Consider the following 19,108-nt stretch of genomic DNA (forward strand, 5'->3'; position numbering starts at 1 on the left):
AATAATAAGAATATAATAAAAACCTACTTACTTTTACCTTTATCTTTACCTTTAACTTTAACCTAGAAGAAAGGGAGAAAAGAAAAAGAAAGAAAAAAATTAGTAATTATAATGTTAATAATATTATATGGCTATTGCCTATGTAATTGTCATTATAATTACTAATTTCCATCTTTCCTTTTCCTTTCTCCCTTTCCTTTGCTCCCTCGCTCCCTCGCTTTCAGCGCCCCCGCCAGCCACACTTAACAAACTCAATAAAATTGTATTGAGAGAAACCTCTTCTCCTCTACTCTTTGATCCGCCTCTTCATTGGAGTTTATTGAAAGAAGCTTCACTGAAAGTCATCATCACATCAATTTAATTTGTTTCTTCTTGACAAATGTATTTAACGTTCAAAGTCTTTATTAATTCAGTGATTTAAATGTTTTAATTTGGTCCTGGTAATAGATAATTTATTATAATATCTATTATTTTAAATTTTAAGGGACCCTTTGTGGTTTCCCTTGTTTAATGTTGAACCTTTTTCCGTTGCTTGTTGGTTGGTTTACCTGTAACCTATTGTTGGTAAAGGAATAGAGTGGAGAAAAAACCTCCCTCTCATTGGATTATTTGGATTAATTTGAAGCAAATAACTAACTGGACAAGATGATTGGTGGATTATTCATTTATAATCATAAAGGAGAAGTGCTTATTAGCCGTATGTATCGAGATGACATTGGCCGTAATGCAGTTGATGCTTTCCGTGTTAATGTTATTCATGCTCGTCAGCAAGTACGATCACCGGTAACAAATATTGCAAGAACATCTTTTTTCCATATAAAACGAAGTAATTTATGGTTAGCGGCAGTTACTAAACAAAATTTAAATGCTTCAATGGTATTTGAATTTTTACTGAAAATGTGTGAAGTAATGCAAAGCTATTTTGGTAAAATAAGTGAAGAGAATGTTAAAAACAATTTTGTTCTTATATATGAATTATTGGATGAGATTCTTGATTTTGGTTATCCACAAAATACTGATACAGGAATACTGAAGACATTTATTACTCAACAAGGAGTAAAATCTCAGACAAAAGAAGAGCAATCACAAATAACTTCTCAAGTAACTGGACAAATTGGTATGTTATTAGCTTATTATTCCTTAATGATTTTACTTTAAAATTTCTTACGTTTGTGTTTTTTTTTCTGTAAAAATATTTTCTAGGTTGGAGAAGAGAAGGTATAAAATATCGTCGAAATGAGCTATTCCTTGACGTTCTCGAATATGTAAATCTATTAATGTCACCACAGGGACAAGTTTTGAGTGCCCATGTTGCCGGTAAAGTTGTAATGAAAGCATTCTTATCTGGTATGCCTGAATGCAAATTTGGTATAAATGACAAACTCATTTTAGACACTAAAGGTAAAACAAGTTCAGCTTTAGATGATCCCACAACTCGTGGTAATGTTGGATATCCATCAAAATCTTCCATAGCAATAGATGATTGTCAATTCCATCAATGTGTTAAACTATCAAAATTTGAATCGGAACATAGTATCAGCTTTATACCTCCCGATGGTGAATTTGAATTAATGAGATACAGAATTACAAAAGATATATCATTCCCGTTTCGAATAATTCCACTTGTACGTGAAGCTGGTCGAACCAAAATGGAAGTAAAAGTTGTTCTAAAAAGTAACTTTAAACCTGCAGTTGTAGGACAAAAGATCGAGGTTAAAATACCAACGCCCCTAAATACAAGTGGTTGTCAATTGATATGTATGAAGGGTAAAGCTAAATACAAAGCTAGTGATAATGCTATTGTTTGGAAAATCAAGAAAATGGCTGGTATGAAGGAGACACAATTAAGTGCTGAAATTGAACTTTTATTGACAGACACAAAGAAAAAATGGAATCGACCACCAATATCTATGAACTTTGAAGTACCATTTGCTCCTTCTGGTCTTAAAGTTAGATATTTAAAAGTATTTGAACCAAAACTCAACTATTCCGATCATGATGTTATTAAATGGGTTCGTTATATTGGCCGAAGTGGACTCTATGAAACAAGATGTTAATAATAATTAGGAGAAGGAGAAGGAGAAGGAGAAAATGATGCAGATAGAGAGGAAGAGGAAGAAGAAGAAAATACAAAGTTTCAAAATTCATTCGATATCATCGAGCTAACCTATCAATTTACATTATATCACAACTTCAATCGTGTTGATCATGAAATGGTTGATATAATATTGGAAGAAAAACAACAATTACGATGATAATAGAAAAACGATAACTTAAACCCGGTGAAACACCTACTTTTTAACTTGTATTAATTTTGCGTGTTAACTGTTCATTATAATTTAATTCATGGGTTATCTAATTAATAAATTAATTTACTCGTTACTTTTTTAATCTAAAGTGTCAATTTTTTATTGAATTTTCAAAGTGATTTACGCGAAATTTAGTTACAATCTTGTTTGAGATACAATATTCAATTATAATGTATAATGAATAATACTGAATAATATCCTTCATTTTTTTCTTTTTTAACATTTTTTGCTTACAATGGGGAAAAGATTCAACAAGGTAGATTCATTTTGAATGAGAGCATGAAAAGTTCTTTATCGAGATTCTCTTTGATTTTCCTCTTTTCTCGCATGTTTTTCTTGTGTTCCGCTTTCTTTTGGCGAACTGAATCTTTGGAAGCTTTGTACTCTTTCTCAATAGTCTCTAGACGCTGCAGTGTCTCTACATTTGTCTTTTTATTTCTTTCGAGTCTCTCTGATTCTTCTTGTAATTTTACCTGCAGATCACGAAGCTGAACTTCCAACTCACCATTATTATTTCTAATTTCCTGAATCTGAGCCGATTGTTCGTTTTCCATTTTATTGCTTCTTTTTTTCAACTCGTCAATATGAGCTTGCTTGGTCTTGCATGAGAATTTGATGCTTTCGATTTCATTTTCCAATAAAACAAGCTTTTCTTCAGATGTTTCCAATCTTTCTTTCAATTCATGGTAAGTTTTTTCTATTAAGGGCAGCTCTCCTAGGCCGGTCTTCATTTCATCAATTTTCTTACCCATAGTAATGAATGAAGTCGTTTTCTCCATATTTGAGTAAATCAATTTAACCAGCTTTGTCTTTTCACCTTCTTCAATAGCACTTGCTTCTTGTTTCATCTTTTCAATTTCCATTTCTATCTGCTTGATGTTTTGCTCTCGATTATTGATTTCCACTTCTAATCGATCTTCCTCGACTTTACTTTCCGCATTTTTAGCATTTATTTGCTGTAGTAGCAGGTCAGTCTCATGTTCAATTCGCAAATTGGCAGCTATCTTCTCTGAAAATGGATCCATGGACTCTCTCTCCTTCAACAGTTTGATAGTTTTTAAGCAATCTTTTGCAATATCGTTGGCTGATCTATGATTACCTATTTCAACTTTACCGATTATTCCTTGAGATTCACCCAAACCATTAACTTGGACGGCTCCGTTGACAAACTCGGCGAACATAATTACACAATCTCTGTAATGTTTTTTTTCATTCTTATTACGAGTGACCAAGGTATCGTAAATTGTTTGAGTCAAGGGAACAATATCCTTGCAGACCTCAACCTGTGATTTCAGTCCATTAATAATTTTATCAATAGAACCATAAATCTCTTTTTTAATTTCACACTTTTGCTTAACATTTTGAGCGAAACCTTGAGTTTTGCTCATAAACTCACACAACTCGTTGTAATACTTTTTCTTGGCGTGTCGCAGGTCTTTTTCCAGATCCAAATCATGAGCAATTGTTACAGATTCGAAGTTTAATCTCTTTGCTTCGTTTTCAATACCCATTAATTGTTTTAAGCAATTTTCAGCGTTGACTCCATAAGAGAAAGCAGAACAATCAGCTCCTTTTACCGTTTGTTCACAGGGTTTATTATCCTGAGAACGTCTCTCAGAAACTTTGTTGGAATTCATTGTGGTTCACTGACTTCAAATAACAATTTAATCAAAATAAAACTGTAAATTTAAAATTTAAACTGAATTAACAATTTTTAAACAAACTTAAGCAATTACAAGAGAGTCAAAATTTAACAAGTTGATCGAGTATTCGAAAGAGAATTAAAATTATTCTCTTTAAAGCTCTTTCAGCTCCATCTACTGACCTTTAAGTTCCCAAGAAAGAGAAACTTATCTGCTGATAGCAACTGTTTATAAGTTATCGTCAACCATTAGTTTAGTATAAATTAATATTAACGAGATTAAATGGATGAAAATCATTTATTAAATGTAATTAAGTAAAAAAAGTGATATAATTTTTGCACTAAATGGTGCTCGTAAATAATAAGCTTGAAAAGTGATGAAAATATAAATTTTTAAAGGTGATATACAACTTTAAAGACTACAATGTATTTATTTTGAGCAATTTTTGTCCGCCAAATCAATGAGATGATTATGATCGAGCCAGCAGTTCTTTAGGTTGGAACTTATCTGGTGGAATGTATGGTAAAACGTCATCTGGATAAAGTTTTGCCAATTTAGCAGCGATGCTCTTACGATTTTTGTCACAATAGTCGAGAAAATATCTCAAAATGACTGAGAAAAAGTATTGGCTGAAGGGTAGACGGAAGATGAAATGGAGTAAAATGTAACCCGCTTTCTCGGCCAACGGTGATTCCACAGGTACGTCAACTTTAAAGTCAAATATGCTGTACCAGTATCTCATAAATCCTTGTAGTGAAACATATGGTGATAGAGGCTGTAAACCAATGGCAATACCCTTGCAAGTTTCAAAGCCAACAGAGGAAGGAAACTCCATCTTCTCGATGATAGGTTTATATTCCCGTTCTTTGATTATGGTGCACAGATAATGAGCCTCATCATAACTTCCCGTCATAATATTGAAACGATCCTCAACTCCAAGTAAACGTCCAATACATGCCCAAACATGCATTAGATTTTCAATCTCTTCTCGAGTGATTCCATGGAATCCAATTTTTTTAGGATCCAAGATGACTGGAGCAATAACACACCAAACAGTCACCGCCATATCATATTGGCTTATCCATACCGGATTTTTACCTGGTTCAATAACACTTTTGTTCATATCGGAACCAACTTTTCTGTGAAAATTGTTTACCATTTTCAATGATTTGTGACCAAGGCTACCTTTCTCATAAGGATCCGTTTCATACCTGCCAATGGAAATATTATTAACTCAGCAGCTAAAATACAAACAGTTGTACTAACCATTTTTTGACATGGATAAACACAGCCAAGTAACGAGTAAAAAGCTTGGAAACACTTGCATGGGTCCGAGTTACTGCTAATGGTGTTATCATTGTTGGTATATTGAATAAAACAGTCAGTCCAATGGTGTGACTTAAAAAGACACTAAAAATTTCAAGTATTTTGGTGTTAGTTAGAGAATGGATAAAGCAAATAATTCAATATTTATCATTATTAACACTTACCTAGTGAAATATTTTAAGGCCGTTTCTTGTCCTTTTTTGAATCTTTTTTCGTCAAACCAAGATGGCTTTTCATCCCAAACATGGGCATCTGAAGTAGCTGATACACAAGCAGCATCTTTTTTAATCCTTTGATATAATTTTTCACACTTTTCAACCACTTCTTCGTTTACTCTTGGTGTCAAAGACATAACTAGGATGATGGCTCAAGACAACAATGAATTTGAATGGTAAAAGAATCGATGAAAACCAAAAACAATAAAATGGATCAACCTTTTAGATCCACTATTGCGTTTAGCTATGTTTTAGTCCTGAAATGGGATTGAGACTTTGTTAAAACTTTGAAAACATAGATCGTAATTAACAATCAATAAAAAATCTCTACAGTTAAAGTGTCTCTAGAATAAATTAATCAAGCTAACCAGACCAGTTCAACATCAGAAGTGGCAAATAATTTCTTTCCAAACAGTAACTATAAAAATATCAAGTGAAAGCTTTTTTAAGGCACAAAAAAATATTCTTGTTATCCTTGATAGTTAATGATAACTACAGGATTCATGTGTTCTTAAGGAATTATCATCACCACTCTCCCTTTGCTTTTCATCATCACAATCATCATCTTCTGTTTAAAAACTGGTGCCTCTTCTTGATCAACTTCCCTTCTGCTTTTTCCATCTTTACCTTCCTTCTCTCCCTCTCTTTCCCTCTTTTTTTGTCTATTTCTAGTTTAACCATGTTTAACAGTATTTTCCAGTTAACTGTGGTCGAATCTAATAAACAATAACTAAATTACCAAAGTATTTTGGCAAATTATCAATAGCCAAGAAAAACATTACAAGCATCAATTGTGTTTATTGAAAATTACAGACTTTCATCTACGCGCGTTTACATTTTGTACTTTAAACTTTGACTCAGGTTTGCAAATGTCTGTAAACAGCAAATCCTAAACACTATTTCAATTAACCAGAATCTTTCGGGTAAATATTGGGTGACATAAAAGTGGGTTTACCGTAAATAATGATGGCAGTTGAAATGAAAGGGACGAGTTTGTCGCTACATCAGGATCAGATTGATGAAAGGACACACAATACAGTAAAACAAAATCATGGCTACCAGCTAAGGATCGATTACAATTAGCTCCAAATCTAAATAACAAATCTAATTGTTAACTCTTACTCTTCTTCACCTCTTACTGACTTGATTCCAGCTCAGAGAGACTTTATAACAGATGAAAGTAGTTTCATCAATATAAACCAGTGTTCATTACCATATATTCATGATACAAGTATGGCTAGCAATCAAAACTTAATCATCACCAATTGGTGAAAAAATATCTCATAGACCTTATTTAGATGAGCCATTAAATTTATAACCAATATTTACGTCACAATTGTCAAATTTACGATTCAAAAAATATCCAATTTTGTGGTTTAATGGAAGTCTGTGTTTCTTATTACATAAGATGGGTTTATTTCCATAACTGTGCATCAACTTCTCATTTTTTATCTTGATTTGCTTCTAATGGTGATTTTGATTACTCAATTGTGGTTGAAATGGATAATCAATTGTGAGATTTATGTGCTGATAAATAATTTGAAAGATGTATTGGTAAAAGGCTAATGAACTAACGCAAGATTAGATTTAATGTGAATAGCAACTGAATCGCCAAAAACATTGTCCTTCATTGTAATTTTCTTGCCAGTTCAATGAGCTTTCAATTATTATTCTAGTGAACATTATTAAATAAGATTCACCTTTTTTCTGGCCAACAATTAATATATTTTGTTTTAAAATGGCTTGGTTGGTATGAATATAAATATTTAATGATCCAACTAGATACAAATCAAAACATCAGAAGTGAAAGATAATTTTAAAGAAACAATGATCAAAATCAAACTGATTTTGTGAAAATTAATTCGTGAGATTTTATCATGGACTTGCCATTAACTTCAAACAAAAATTGAGATACAATCAAATACTAAACGTTAGCCCAATGTCACCAATCCAAGTCTGTAAGATCACAATATCAAATTACTTGATATAAATCTACAAATTGATTGTGGTCCAGCAATTGTCAATGTCAATTACCTTCAACACTGAGGCTAAAAGAATCAGCTAACGATGAAAATCAATCATAAATAACAACTCATTATGCTTGATCGATGATAAAATCCATCAATAAGATCATTCATAATGTAAAGCTTCATGATTAAATCTCTCAATTGACCCTGAATCCGATAAATTTACTAAACTTTTGCCTAATAGAGACAATTTGATTTGTCAATTGGTACTCTTGTTTGATATCAAACTGATGATCATGGGTAGAACCCAAGCTCTACATGAAAATATACAAAATATGATGAGAAAAGCAAAATTGAATTGAACATCTCAAAACTACCTGCTATTGTATTTGCCTTAAGGTAAATGTTTTCAACTGAAGTTAAAAATTGATAATCCAAGTGACTTAACATTAACCCAGAGATGAAATTACAAATTCAAAATTGAAAATTTTTCACCGATGACATTGAACATTTGTTCAACTACAGTCAACTTATTAGGAAAATCTGGTAAACCTTGAAGTTAAATCTAATCCATTTTTGATATTGAGTAGTTGAATGAAGATGCATTTTGAAAGACAGATGATTCTGCCTGAAAAAGCTTCAGTGTCAAGGTTATTCTTATTTGCTAGAGAGTTCAACTAATTATTTGATAGGAATTACATATTACATGGGAAAATGATATCTTGAAAGGCAAGTTGAAGGACTCATTTCAAGTTACATCCAGATAAAAGGAGATCTCTTGTAGGTTATTAAGTGTCAGCGTAGTTTAATTTGGTGATCTAGCAGTTTTTACAATATGTTGTTACATTACAATTAAGAAACAGTCTAAAAAGTAGAAATAATTTGATTCCTTTGTTAAAATAGATGGAACCAGGTTGAACTAAAATCTTTATGCTGCTGTTCACTTGAGTCAATGTTGTTGTCAAACTGTTGATCTTGATCTGGTCCTTCACTTTCTAGGGAATCGTCATGTTTCACTATTAACTGGTTGTCTGCCATTTGCATTGGTATATTAACACATCCAATTGTATAACCCCAGTAGGAAGATAAAGTTAGATAATAGTCTCCTTTGATGTTGGGAAGCCGGGGATCAACGTAAAACTCGTAAAAGTAATTGTACTTTTTACCTTTCACAATGGGACAGGTTAAACCATGGTTGGTGCAAGCATCTCGATCAACAATTGGTAAAGGTATGCTAACTGGTAAAAATGAATTGGTTCTCTGGCTAACATCTGCATAAACATAATCCGAATCAAATGGAGCCTCGAAATCAACCTCCAATCGTCCTTTGATTCCTCTTTCCATCAAACATGGTTCGGAATCGTTTCGACAGCCAAATAAACGTAGTTCCAGTACTTTACCTCCTGAATCAAGCAAAGAAATAAACAAACAAATCAGATATAAGCTGACAATCATGTATGGGAAAAATGTTAGGGTTACAAATTTACTTACCACAAGGAGAAAAGTTTAATTTCAGGCAAAAACATTGATGGTTAATGCAAAGAATGAAGAGAAATGACGATATCAAGGTAAATTGTTGCATGGTCAGGTTTGTTTGTGTCAATAGTTGATGAACATCAATTGTATCACTATTTTATAGCCAAAAGAAAAGAAAATGATGACCTGACTATTATTTATTCAGGTTAAATGGTTGATTATCGTTCACTTTGTTAATTATTCGTCATCTAGCTTTTCACCTTTCTGTATAAGTCACAGCATTTAGGTTAACAGTGATCATGGAACAATCGATGGTTCATCTGCTTTTTTTGCACTGATTTTTCTGGCTTGATTCTTATTCCCATTTGGACCAGGCATTGCCAAATTATTTAATGCACAGTCTATGTTTTATTATCATCCAGGATAGTTTTCATTCATTTTTCATCTCTGAATTCATCCAGTTGTCCATATATTAACCTAAATTGTAAGTTGTCGACGTGAAGGTTGATCGAACATTAATGAATTGATTTCACGGTCATTATCCTATGAATGCAAATTCATTGAATGGCCATGATCTTTTTATTTGATTTAATCATTTTATCACCTTTCACTTCAAATAGAAATATTGATGTAAACAAGTCTCCAGAAAAGCAAAAGTAATACAATTGTATTTGCCTTTTCTGGATGCAATCCTTATAAGAGACTTGTTGAGTCTCTTCTTTCTAATGGAAATGATTACAATCAGTCGATTCTGGTCTTTAAATATCCTTCTTCATGTTGAAATTTAATCTAATTCCATATAGCTTTACGTCGGGCTCGTAACTGTTTTCCTATAACTCGATTCAACTGTGAAAAAAATGAAATACAAATGTGTTTCAATAAGCGTTAAACTAAAGCCATGTAAAGATATTGTAAACTATGTAGTACGACAATAATGTATGTAAAGATATTGTAAATGAGTTACTACTACAATAATGTGAATTGTCAGTCACTAACCATTATTGGGATTAATTGAGGTAAATCATATACTACTAACAATGAAGGTTAGAAGAGTATAAAAGGAAAAGACAAGAAAGATAATGAATTAATTAAGTATCATTGATCAATAAATTGACGTTAACAAAATCTGTGTTAATAATATTTTACAAGTCGACAGGATTCAACTGTTAGTAAGTCTAAACATGTCTTCTGATGATGAGGACTATTCTGATTCTATTGATGATCAAGCTTCAACAGCCTCAAATTATTCCACCGCTCAAGGTAACCTTGATGGTCAAGGCACTAGTTTTGGTAGTAGGGTACGAAGACCTAATATTCAAATCTTCAAAGGTAATGGGAAAGATATTTTGACTATTGAGAATTGGTTCAATTTGGTAGACTTATTAGGAACAAAATATGGTTGGAATAACAATGATAAATTCAACTTGGTCATTGAGTATTTAGCTGATGAAGCATTGAACTTCTATTTTGATATTTACAAATCTTGTGATTGGAATGACTTGAAGATGAAAATGATTAAACGATTCGGAGTCAAAACAGCAGATCCTATCATGTTATTTGTTGACATGAAATATGATCCAAAGAAAGGAATTGATTGTTATTTCAATGAAAAACGTCGTCTTGCAGGCCTTGCTGGTTTCACTGAAAAACAAACTGTTCGAATGATGATAGCTGGTTTAGATGAAAAATTGAAAATGTGTTTCATTGCTAATAAATCAGAAACTTACGAAGAATTTTATTGTATTGCAAAAACTGCTGAATCCAATTTGTCTAAGAATATTGCAAAACCTGATTATCGTTCCAAGCAACCATTTATTAAGTCAAACTTCAAAGCAAATGAAAACAAAAACAGTAAAAAAATGCCTGGTTCATGTTTCAAATGTGAACGTAATGGTTTAGCTGGGCAGAAACATTGGTCATGGAATTGTCCTTTGGATAAAGATAAACCTAATGTCAATTCAATTGATGTAACTGACCAAAAAGATGAAGAAGAAAATAATTTAAACTAATTGGTAGACCTGATAAGACATCACATATATTATTACCTGGTACAGTCAATGAAATGAAGGTTGAAATTTTATATGACCCTGGTTCGAAGATATCTCTTATTAATAACAAGCTAATTACAACTGATGTATTTGATTTAAAGAGAAATAAAGATTCAATAATAAGAATCAAAACATTGATTGGAACAGGTAACTTATCAGGTCTAGCGCAAATAAGTTTAAAAATTGGAAGCATTGAGAAGAAAGTTAAGATATTTGTCATGGAAATGGATTCATTCGATATTTTACTCGGTTTAGATTTGATTTGGAAATTCAATTTGAAATGTTCAAACGATTACACTATTTCACAAGTAAAGGGTCAATCAAAATTTCCAAATTTCATTGCTATTGATGATGTAGCTCAAGAGGAATTGGATGTAATGTTTGTCGACATGAAGAATAAGCTCGATAAAACTGACAACGAACTTTTTAATCTGTTATGTGAATATCAGCAAATTTTCACTGATGATAAGTATGACATCGGATGCATCGAAGGTTATGAATGTGAAATTGAATTGACAAGTAAAATCCCGATCAATCTTAGACCTTATCGTTGTTCATTGTCTGACCAAGAGAAGATTGACCAAGAAGTTAAATTATTATTACAGCATAAGTTCATTAGACCTTCATCGTCACCATATGCCTTTCCGGTAACACTAGTGAACAGAAAAGGTGAAACAGATAAATCCAGATTTTGTGTTGATTTCAGACGACTGAATCAAATTACGGTTCCCGATCGTTATCCAATGCCACGAATCGATGATATAATTGATAGATTGTATGGGATGAGATATTTCAGTATTTGTGATATGCGATCAGGATTTTGGCATGTTAAGGTTAAAGAAAGTGATGTACAGAAAACTGGATTTGTTACAATTAACAACCATTATGAGTGGTTAAGAATGCCTTTTGGTTTTAAAAATTGTCCAGCAACATTTCAAAAGACAATTTGGTCAATATTAGAACAAAATCAACTCACAAAATTCTGCCATAATTACATAGATGATATCATAATTTATTCTAAAGATTTAAAAACTCATTATGATCATCTAAAGAAGGTATTTGTGACACTTGAAAAGGCTAATATTAGACTCAATTTTTCCAAATGTCATTTCGCAAAAACTGAAGTCACTTATTTGGGACATATTATTTCATTAAATACAGTCTCACCATTACGTGATAATGTTAAGTCGATATTGGATATGAGCAGACCAATGAACATCAAACAATTAAGACAATTTTTGGGGAAAGTCAACTATTATCGACGATTTATCGATAATATTACAAAAATTTTGGCTCCTCTCCATAATTTGCTTAAAAAGAAAATAGTGTATGCTTGGAATGAAGACTGTCAAAAATCTTTTGATGCAATCAAATTATGTTTGACTCAAAAACCAATTCTGAATATTTACAATCCAAATGCTGATTGTACATTGATAACTGATGCATCTAAAATGGGAATCGGAGCAATACTAAAACAAGTTGCTATTGATGGTACATTGTTACCAATTGGTTACTTTAGTAAAAAGTTGACCGACTATCAACAGAAGTATCCACCAACGCATTTGGAATGTTTGGCTATTGTTGAGTCCATAAAATATTGGCATTATTATTTATATGGACGAAAATTTACAATTATTACCGATCATAGTGCTTTGAAATCTATTAACAAATTTAAAAATCCAAGCTCAAGACTATTCACTTGGTCTTTGTTTTTGTCACAATACAAATTTGATATACAATATCGGCCTGGTAAACATAATGTTGAAGCTGATTATTTGTCACGTAATCCAACACTAGATGTGAAAGTAGAAAAAATATTTCCGATAATCAACTTCATTTCAACTGAATCTTTGATTGAATCCAACAATGATTTACAGACAATTGATAATTTCACCGTCAATGAAAATGGTATTAGATATAAAAGATATCCAAATGGTCAAAAGAAAATAATTGTACCTAATCAACTTAGAAATCAGTTGATGACAAAGGTTCATCACAAGTATGGCCATATTGGTTCACGAAAGATGATAAATATTATAAGTTATTTATATACCTGGGATAAAATGACTAATGATATTATCGATTTCGTAAGTTATTGTGATATTTGCAATATGGGTAAGACTAAACGGGTAAAAACAATAAGTGAAATGAGTACTTTTGGACCGGCAAAGGAGGTCTTTGATATTATTTCAATTGATTCAATCGGAGGACTAAAAGGTTATAATTCAAAAAAATGTTTCATTCATTTAGCTGTTGATCATTTCTCAAGATTTGTTTGGGCTTTAGCAGCGAAAGGTCAAAATGCAAAAGACTTAATCAATTTACTTTGCATAATACTGAAAGAAGGGAAACCCAAAACACTATTGACTGATCAATATAAAGCGATGACCTCCAACATATTTTATAAATTTCTTAATGATCATGATATCAAGATTTATCATGTTGCGAAAGCATCACCAAATTCAAATGGCTTGATTGAAAGAGTCAACTCAACTATTGTCGATAAAATTAGATGCAAAATGATTGAGAACAATTATAAATATGGTTGGGTACGATATTTGAAACAATCAATTGATGAATATAACAACACTATTCATGAATCAATCAAAGTAAATCCAAGCTACTTGATGAAAGGAAAGTTGCCGGATGATTCTTTTAATCATCACTTAATTTCATGGCCAACGATGGAAGCCGCAAAATGTGAAGCTTTCGAGAAAAGCAAGGAAACTAATCAAAGAAACAAAAATTATTATGATGAGAGACATAAGCAAAGAGAGCTCAGAGATAATGAATGGGTCTATGTTAAAAATTTAGACCAAATCAACATGAGAAAATTGGACAAACGTTATTTAGGGCCTTACCAAATTCATGAAAAGATAGCCAATAATTTATATTCAATTGCTATGAATTCTGATTTCAAGATATACCACTCTCAACATATTTATCCAGTTGAATCGCAAAATCCTCAACAAGCACCAAAAAATTAATGAAAATCAATATCAAAGTTACCAAAAAAAAGGGTAACTAAACACCTGAGTAGAAGGGGTGTAAAGATATTGTAAACTATGTAGTACGACAATAATGTATGTAAAGATATTGTAAATGAGTTACTACTACAATAATGTGAATTGTCAGTCACTAACCATTATTGGGATTAATTGAGGTAAATCATATACTACTAACAATGAAGGTTAGAAGAGTATAAAAGGAAAAGACAAGAAAGATAATGAATTAATTAAGTATCATTGATCAATAAATTGACGTTAACAAAATCTGTGTTAATAATATTTTACAGCCATATTAAAAAATCTATATTTTCTCAATTAACTCACCTTTCCTCTTTGCTTTGGAATCAAATTATCAGCAATAAAGTCTAATTCAAAGTCTTCAAATGGAGACAATACATTAATATGAAAATCATCTTTAATATTACCAGGTGGCTCGTAATTTGCGACGATAATTAATTTGCCAGATCGAGATCGAGCTTTACCAATACCAAATTTTCTTGATCCTTTCCAAATCATTTGTGTGAATTGGTCTAAATTGGAAATTAAAAAGGCAAATACGAAAATAATTAAACTCTGTATGAATAGTTAATCTAATTTTGTTAATAACTTACTTGCTCGAGTATGTAAAAGATGTGGAGGTAAATCAAAGCGATAATAGTCAATCTCAGCGTACCAATATTTGGTCACTTGTTCACCTTTGCATTGTAACGATCAGATGGACACATTTAGAATTGAATTAATCCAATAAACTTGTAAACCTACCATTAACTTCAATGTCATGAAGACTGCTACACTTAAGAATTAAATTTTCACCAATTGATTTGCAATTACGATGATAAAAGACATCCCAATGGGCTAACTTGTTTGCCCAATCCTGAGCCAATTCACACAAGCCGATTGACAAGCTTAATGGAGGGGCGCGATGTTTGATTCTCAAAATATTATGCCAATGGAGTGAATCAAGAACAAATTTATTCTCTTTAAAAGAAACATCACTTTGACTTGGATCATTTTCATGAACAATTCTCAATCCATACCGTGTAATCTGAATCAAGATGAAATGTTGAAATTATACAAACTGACAAGGGAAGTGTCTCCGGTGTCTCAATAATTTCCGATCGGGACTATGTTCATTCGATAGAGCATAAAAAACTAGGATAAGGGTTTGTCGGCTTTGTTTCGGAAACTTTCGGGACACGAGAAAATTGAGGTCAAAACTCGCAAAACCCGCAATTCTTGCAAAAAATGCAAAGTTTACCTAAAATTTTTTCTAACTTTAATTCATTTTTCGGGGTTAGTAGACCTGAAAAAATCATTGGAAATATTTAAAACGCTATATAATGTCTGATAATAATGAGTAAGCTCAAAATAAGAGTAAATTGATGATTATTCAAACTAAAATCAGAAAAATCAAATAAATTTGTAAAATCAGACATAATATAGAGTTTTAAATATTTTCAATGATTTTTTCAGGTCTACTAACCCCGAAAAATGAATTAAAGTTAGAAAAAATTTTAGGTAAACTTTGCATTTTTTGCAAGAATTGCGGGTTTTGCGAGTTTTGACCTCAATTTTCTCGTGTCCCGAAAGTTTCCGAAACAAAGCCGACAAACCTTTATCCTAGTTTTTTATGCTCTATCGAATGAACATAGTCCCGATCGGAAATTATTGAGACACCGGAGACACTTCCCTTGTGAGAAAAAATAGGAAAAAGAAAAAGAAACTGCAAAAGCAATTGAAAAGACTACACAATGGTGGAGTGCAAAGAAGCAATACAACTTCAACTCTTTTCCTCTATTATGTAAATTGTTTACCAATAGTAATAATATATCACAGTGAATTGAAATAGTCTAACACTTGTTTTCATTTGTAAAACACTTGTACATCATCTTATTTAATAAATATTAATGATTTCCGAGACCGTCAACAAATGGATTGAATATAACTCAGCCAGTGCTTTTCAACACAAAGTCACTCCTTCCTCACCCCATTAACAAGATTGGAAGCGATTCTTTCATCACTATAATCATTCTTACACCATTCTTATCCCCCATCATCATGCTCATCATCCTGATCAAGTTACATGATAGTGTTTATAAGGAAATGATCATCTCAAGTGAAAGGGTGATGTAAAGGAGTGAAGATGCATAGGAAACAGCCTACAGTGAACTCAATGCCTGTATATCTTACATATCAGCAACTATCTTCAACTGATAAATGAAAAGGAAAGCAAAAAAAGTTCATCTTCATCATCAGTTCAAGAAGGAGGAAAAGGCAGTTGTGGTGATAGCAAAAAAAACGCTGAGCCAAAACAATCAATAAATATAAATGTATCTCGATGATTTACTGTGAACCCTCTCATATTGTCACCCTCTCAAAATGTCCGTGGTCATAGTAACAAAATAAACAATTAAGTTTAATTCAACTTTTTTAATTAATTAAATTTCGAGAGGACTCTAATTATGTTTTTAATGCGGCTTGATTTACCAATTGGGTAGATAAACATGAAAAATCACAAAATTAAATTAAAAATTCATGTTTTTTGTAAAATTAAATTCTTAGAACGGCTATTTCACCTAAATATTATAGAAAAATAGCCGAAATGCTAATCCCACGACGTGACAATATGAGAGGGTTCACAGTATATTGAAGTTGCCCTTTCAGGATCTCGCTATTTTTTTGGATCTTTCATCGACCAGCATTATTAAATGTTTTATAGATTATTATTGAGCTGTCATTTCAATTCTGGTTCAAGACTAATAAACATGGAAAGATGTATCAAACAAATGGTTAAGAGACATTTACAAGTGATCGTATCTACTATCCTCATCTCAATCTTCATTTTCATCTCTACCCTTTGTATTCACAGACATCAACAATTGATTGAATTGACTTTTGACTTTTTTTTCTTCCTCTTCTTTATGCCAATATAAATGTTATTATATAAACATAATAGATGGGCTAATAAAGTAATTCATGTTTATCATGGATGGAAAAGATGATGATACAAGAAGAAAAAGAAACATCTTCTAATACATTAAATTTCGTCGATATCTTTGGTCCATAAGAGGTTCACATTTTTCAAGTAGCTATTGATTTAACTCACTTTGATTAATGGTTCAACAAAAATTGATCACTTGGAATCCATTGGAAAACAATGAAACTTGATTCTCATTCAAAGAAAAGCCTTTTTATATCAAAATATTGGACATTAGCTGGCAATTTATTCAAATTTTGTTCAATTTTGGGTAACAGTCTAGTTATACGGACACAAAACAATAACAAAGCCGTTAATTGAGGCCCCAGGCCGTCCAAGCCCAACCGAACCTAACCAAACCTAACCTAACCTAACCTAACCTAACCTAATCTAACCTAACCTAACCTAGTCCGACCTAGAGCGCGATAATAATCGATTATTTATTTGAATCTATAGCACTGTTTATTATATGTGTCCGTATAACTAGACTCTCACCCAATTTTGTTCACCAAATGGTCAAATCACAATAGAGTCAATACAACGAGGCGTTACATTGAAAACATCAAAATTGTGACTTGAATCGTTAATATTGGATTTTGTTCAATTTGATTTAGAATGTTAAATTACTTTTACTTACAATTTCACTAATCAGATTGTATTGATCATCTGTTTGATTGTTATCCTCATTTTCACCTTGCAATGATTCAATTGAAGGAGACAAAGTTGGTCCATTGACTGTTGATTTGAATATTTTCAATGGGATTGATTGAAGGTTAATCAGGCTAACACAACGATCATCATTTGGTTTGGCAATTAATCCCGAGAATCCACTGAAGGAACCAATTTCTTTCCAGATTGAATTAATTAGACTACTCATTGCTGTTGATTAGTTTCACACTTTCAAAGAGTTTTTTACAATTACAATTTTTACACGTTTTTTCAAAAAATCTAATCTGAACTGATAGTCGGTAAAAGTATCAAAAACTGTTGGATCGGTTTTTTTATTTTTGTATCAAACAAGCTGAATTACAACGAGTTTGCTCAGCTTTAGTCTATTGTTTAATCTATACAATATATAAAGTCAAACTATGAAATTTTTGCGGGAAGATTGTGACCAAACTAAAAGGATTCTAAAGAAAATTTTCACATCGAATGAAAGCCCTGATTGAACTTCAATTACGAAAAATAGTCAGAGCTTTCTCGGAATTCAGGTTACTGAGAAATCAGCGTTTAAACAGGGTAGGGGAAAAAATGCAGAATCCGTATCTTTTACTATTGACTTTGGGGGAAAAACTTTTTTTCATTCAGATTGATGGTTTATTGTTGGGCTAGGAGTTTATGTAAAACTGTCTTTCGAGCAAAGAGTAAGTTAAATATCTGGTGCTCTGTAACTGTGTAACTGTACAACTCTCAAAATCAACGAAAATTCTTTAGTTTTTCTCTTTGACAATGATTTTTCATCAACAGTTCGAGTCTTTAAATGTGGATTGAATTTATTGTATTCAGTGAAAAGAAATTTACGATCAGCCATAATCGGGGGCTCAGCTTGTATAAGTATTAGGAACATCAAATTGGATAACATTAACATCACCCCAAGAAATCAAGTTTATAATCAAATGTTGTTTGTTGGATTTGATAATAATTTTTCGTGAGCAGAAAGCATCTTAAGTTGAATGAAGATTCATCCGATTCATCTCATGTATAATAAATGAAATCATGAGTTCTTTAGAAGCTGATCAACACTTTTTTTTCACTTGCAGTAGATTGGAGTTTACATAAGTCCACTTGTTCAATACAGCCAACAGCCATGCAAACCAGGCTTCTGTGAAGACTCAACTCTGATACATTACATTTATAACTATTAGGTGTTGTGTTGTTGCGTTAGATTGAAATAAAGTACAGTTGTTTTTGTTACTCTTCTTGAATTTTGTTCCAAATTCGCCATATTTGTTTTTATGAAATAGCAAAACAGAAAGATCAGAACCTTAAAAACAATGGTTCGATTGAAAAACGGCAAAAAACGCACAATTTTGGCATAATTTTCTGTCAGCGGCAACTGGTTGGTAAAGTTTACTGCTCTGAGTCGTGCTTTATTGAATCCAAACCTTTTTCGCGAATTTTTATTTCAATGGATAAATT

At 32.0% G+C, this 19,108-nt stretch overlaps 4 protein-coding genes across 4 annotated transcripts; 1 reads left to right on the top strand and 3 right to left on the bottom strand.

Moving 5' to 3' along the window:
* The first annotated feature begins 324 nt into the window (after nucleotides 1-324).
* Nucleotides 325-2,391, top strand: LOC107359201 (AP-2 complex subunit mu). The gene is made up of 2 exons (XM_015925674.3): nucleotides 325-1,117; nucleotides 1,204-2,391. Exons 1-2 carry the CDS (start codon nucleotides 646-648, stop codon nucleotides 2,055-2,057), a joined length of 1,326 nt encoding a protein of 441 aa, XP_015781160.1. The 5' UTR covers nucleotides 325-645; the 3' UTR covers nucleotides 2,058-2,391.
* Nucleotides 2,392-4,230: 1,839 nt separating this feature from the next.
* Nucleotides 4,231-5,874, bottom strand: LOC107359335 (uncharacterized). Its single transcript, XM_015925819.3, has 3 exons — nucleotides 5,443-5,874; nucleotides 5,219-5,362; nucleotides 4,231-5,163 (listed from the first exon to the last, which is right to left on the bottom strand). The coding sequence occupies exons 1-3, from the start codon at nucleotides 5,628-5,630 to the stop codon at nucleotides 4,422-4,424; spliced, it is 1,074 nt and encodes a 357-aa protein (XP_015781305.2). The 5' UTR covers nucleotides 5,631-5,874; the 3' UTR covers nucleotides 4,231-4,421.
* Nucleotides 5,875-8,245: 2,371 nt separating this feature from the next.
* On the bottom strand, nucleotides 8,246-9,579 carry LOC107359281 (NPC intracellular cholesterol transporter 2 homolog a). Its single transcript, XM_089266692.1, has 2 exons — nucleotides 8,952-9,579; nucleotides 8,246-8,863 (listed from the first exon to the last, which is right to left on the bottom strand). The coding sequence occupies exons 1-2, from the start codon at nucleotides 9,040-9,042 to the stop codon at nucleotides 8,355-8,357; spliced, it is 600 nt and encodes a 199-aa protein (XP_089122818.1). The 5' UTR covers nucleotides 9,043-9,579; the 3' UTR covers nucleotides 8,246-8,354.
* Nucleotides 9,580-9,642: 63 nt separating this feature from the next.
* On the bottom strand, nucleotides 9,643-17,952 carry LOC107359280 (uncharacterized). The gene is made up of 5 exons (XM_015925765.3): nucleotides 17,607-17,952; nucleotides 14,755-15,037; nucleotides 14,604-14,687; nucleotides 14,317-14,522; nucleotides 9,643-9,782 (listed from the first exon to the last, which is right to left on the bottom strand). Exons 1-5 carry the CDS (start codon nucleotides 17,844-17,846, stop codon nucleotides 9,726-9,728), a joined length of 870 nt encoding a protein of 289 aa, XP_015781251.2. The 5' UTR covers nucleotides 17,847-17,952; the 3' UTR covers nucleotides 9,643-9,725.
* Nucleotides 17,953-19,108: the final 1,156 nt, after the last annotated feature.

The sequence above is a fragment of the Tetranychus urticae genome, chromosome 1, assembly GCF_039701765.1.
Source record: "Tetranychus urticae isolate SD_2017Ah chromosome 1, NJAU_TeUrti_SD_1.0, whole genome shotgun sequence".
In the NCBI taxonomy this organism is placed as follows: Eukaryota; Metazoa; Arthropoda; class Arachnida; order Trombidiformes; family Tetranychidae; genus Tetranychus; species Tetranychus urticae.

Coding starts and splice junctions, on each gene's coding strand:
- LOC107359201 (XM_015925674.3), top strand. CDS start 646: ATGATTGGTGGATTATTCATTTATAATCATAAAGGAGAAGTGCTTATT. Junction 1,118..1,203: donor TCAAGTAACTGGACAAATTG/GTATGTTATTAG, acceptor AATATTTTCTAG/GTTGGAGAAGAGAAGGTATA.
- LOC107359335 (XM_015925819.3), bottom strand. CDS start 5,630: ATGTCTTTGACACCAAGAGTAAACGAAGAAGTGGTTGAAAAGTGTGAA. Junction 5,363..5,442: donor GCCTTAAAATATTTCACTAG/GTAAGTGTTAAT, acceptor TGAAATTTTTAG/TGTCTTTTTAAGTCACACCA. Junction 5,164..5,218: donor TTTATCCATGTCAAAAAATG/GTTAGTACAACT, acceptor TTCCATTGGCAG/GTATGAAACGGATCCTTATG.
- LOC107359281 (XM_089266692.1), bottom strand. CDS start 9,042: ATGCAACAATTTACCTTGATATCGTCATTTCTCTTCATTCTTTGCATT. Junction 8,864..8,951: donor ATTAAACTTTTCTCCTTGTG/GTAAGTAAATTT, acceptor TGCTTGATTCAG/GAGGTAAAGTACTGGAACTA.
- LOC107359280 (XM_015925765.3), bottom strand. CDS start 17,846: ATGAGTAGTCTAATTAATTCAATCTGGAAAGAAATTGGTTCCTTCAGT. Junction 14,523..14,603: donor TCTTTTACATACTCGAGCAA/GTAAGTTATTAA, acceptor TTTCCAATTTAG/ACCAATTCACACAAATGATT. Junction 9,783..14,316: donor TTCCAAAGCAAAGAGGAAAG/GTGAGTTAATTG, acceptor TTTTTTTCACAG/TTGAATCGAGTTATAGGAAA.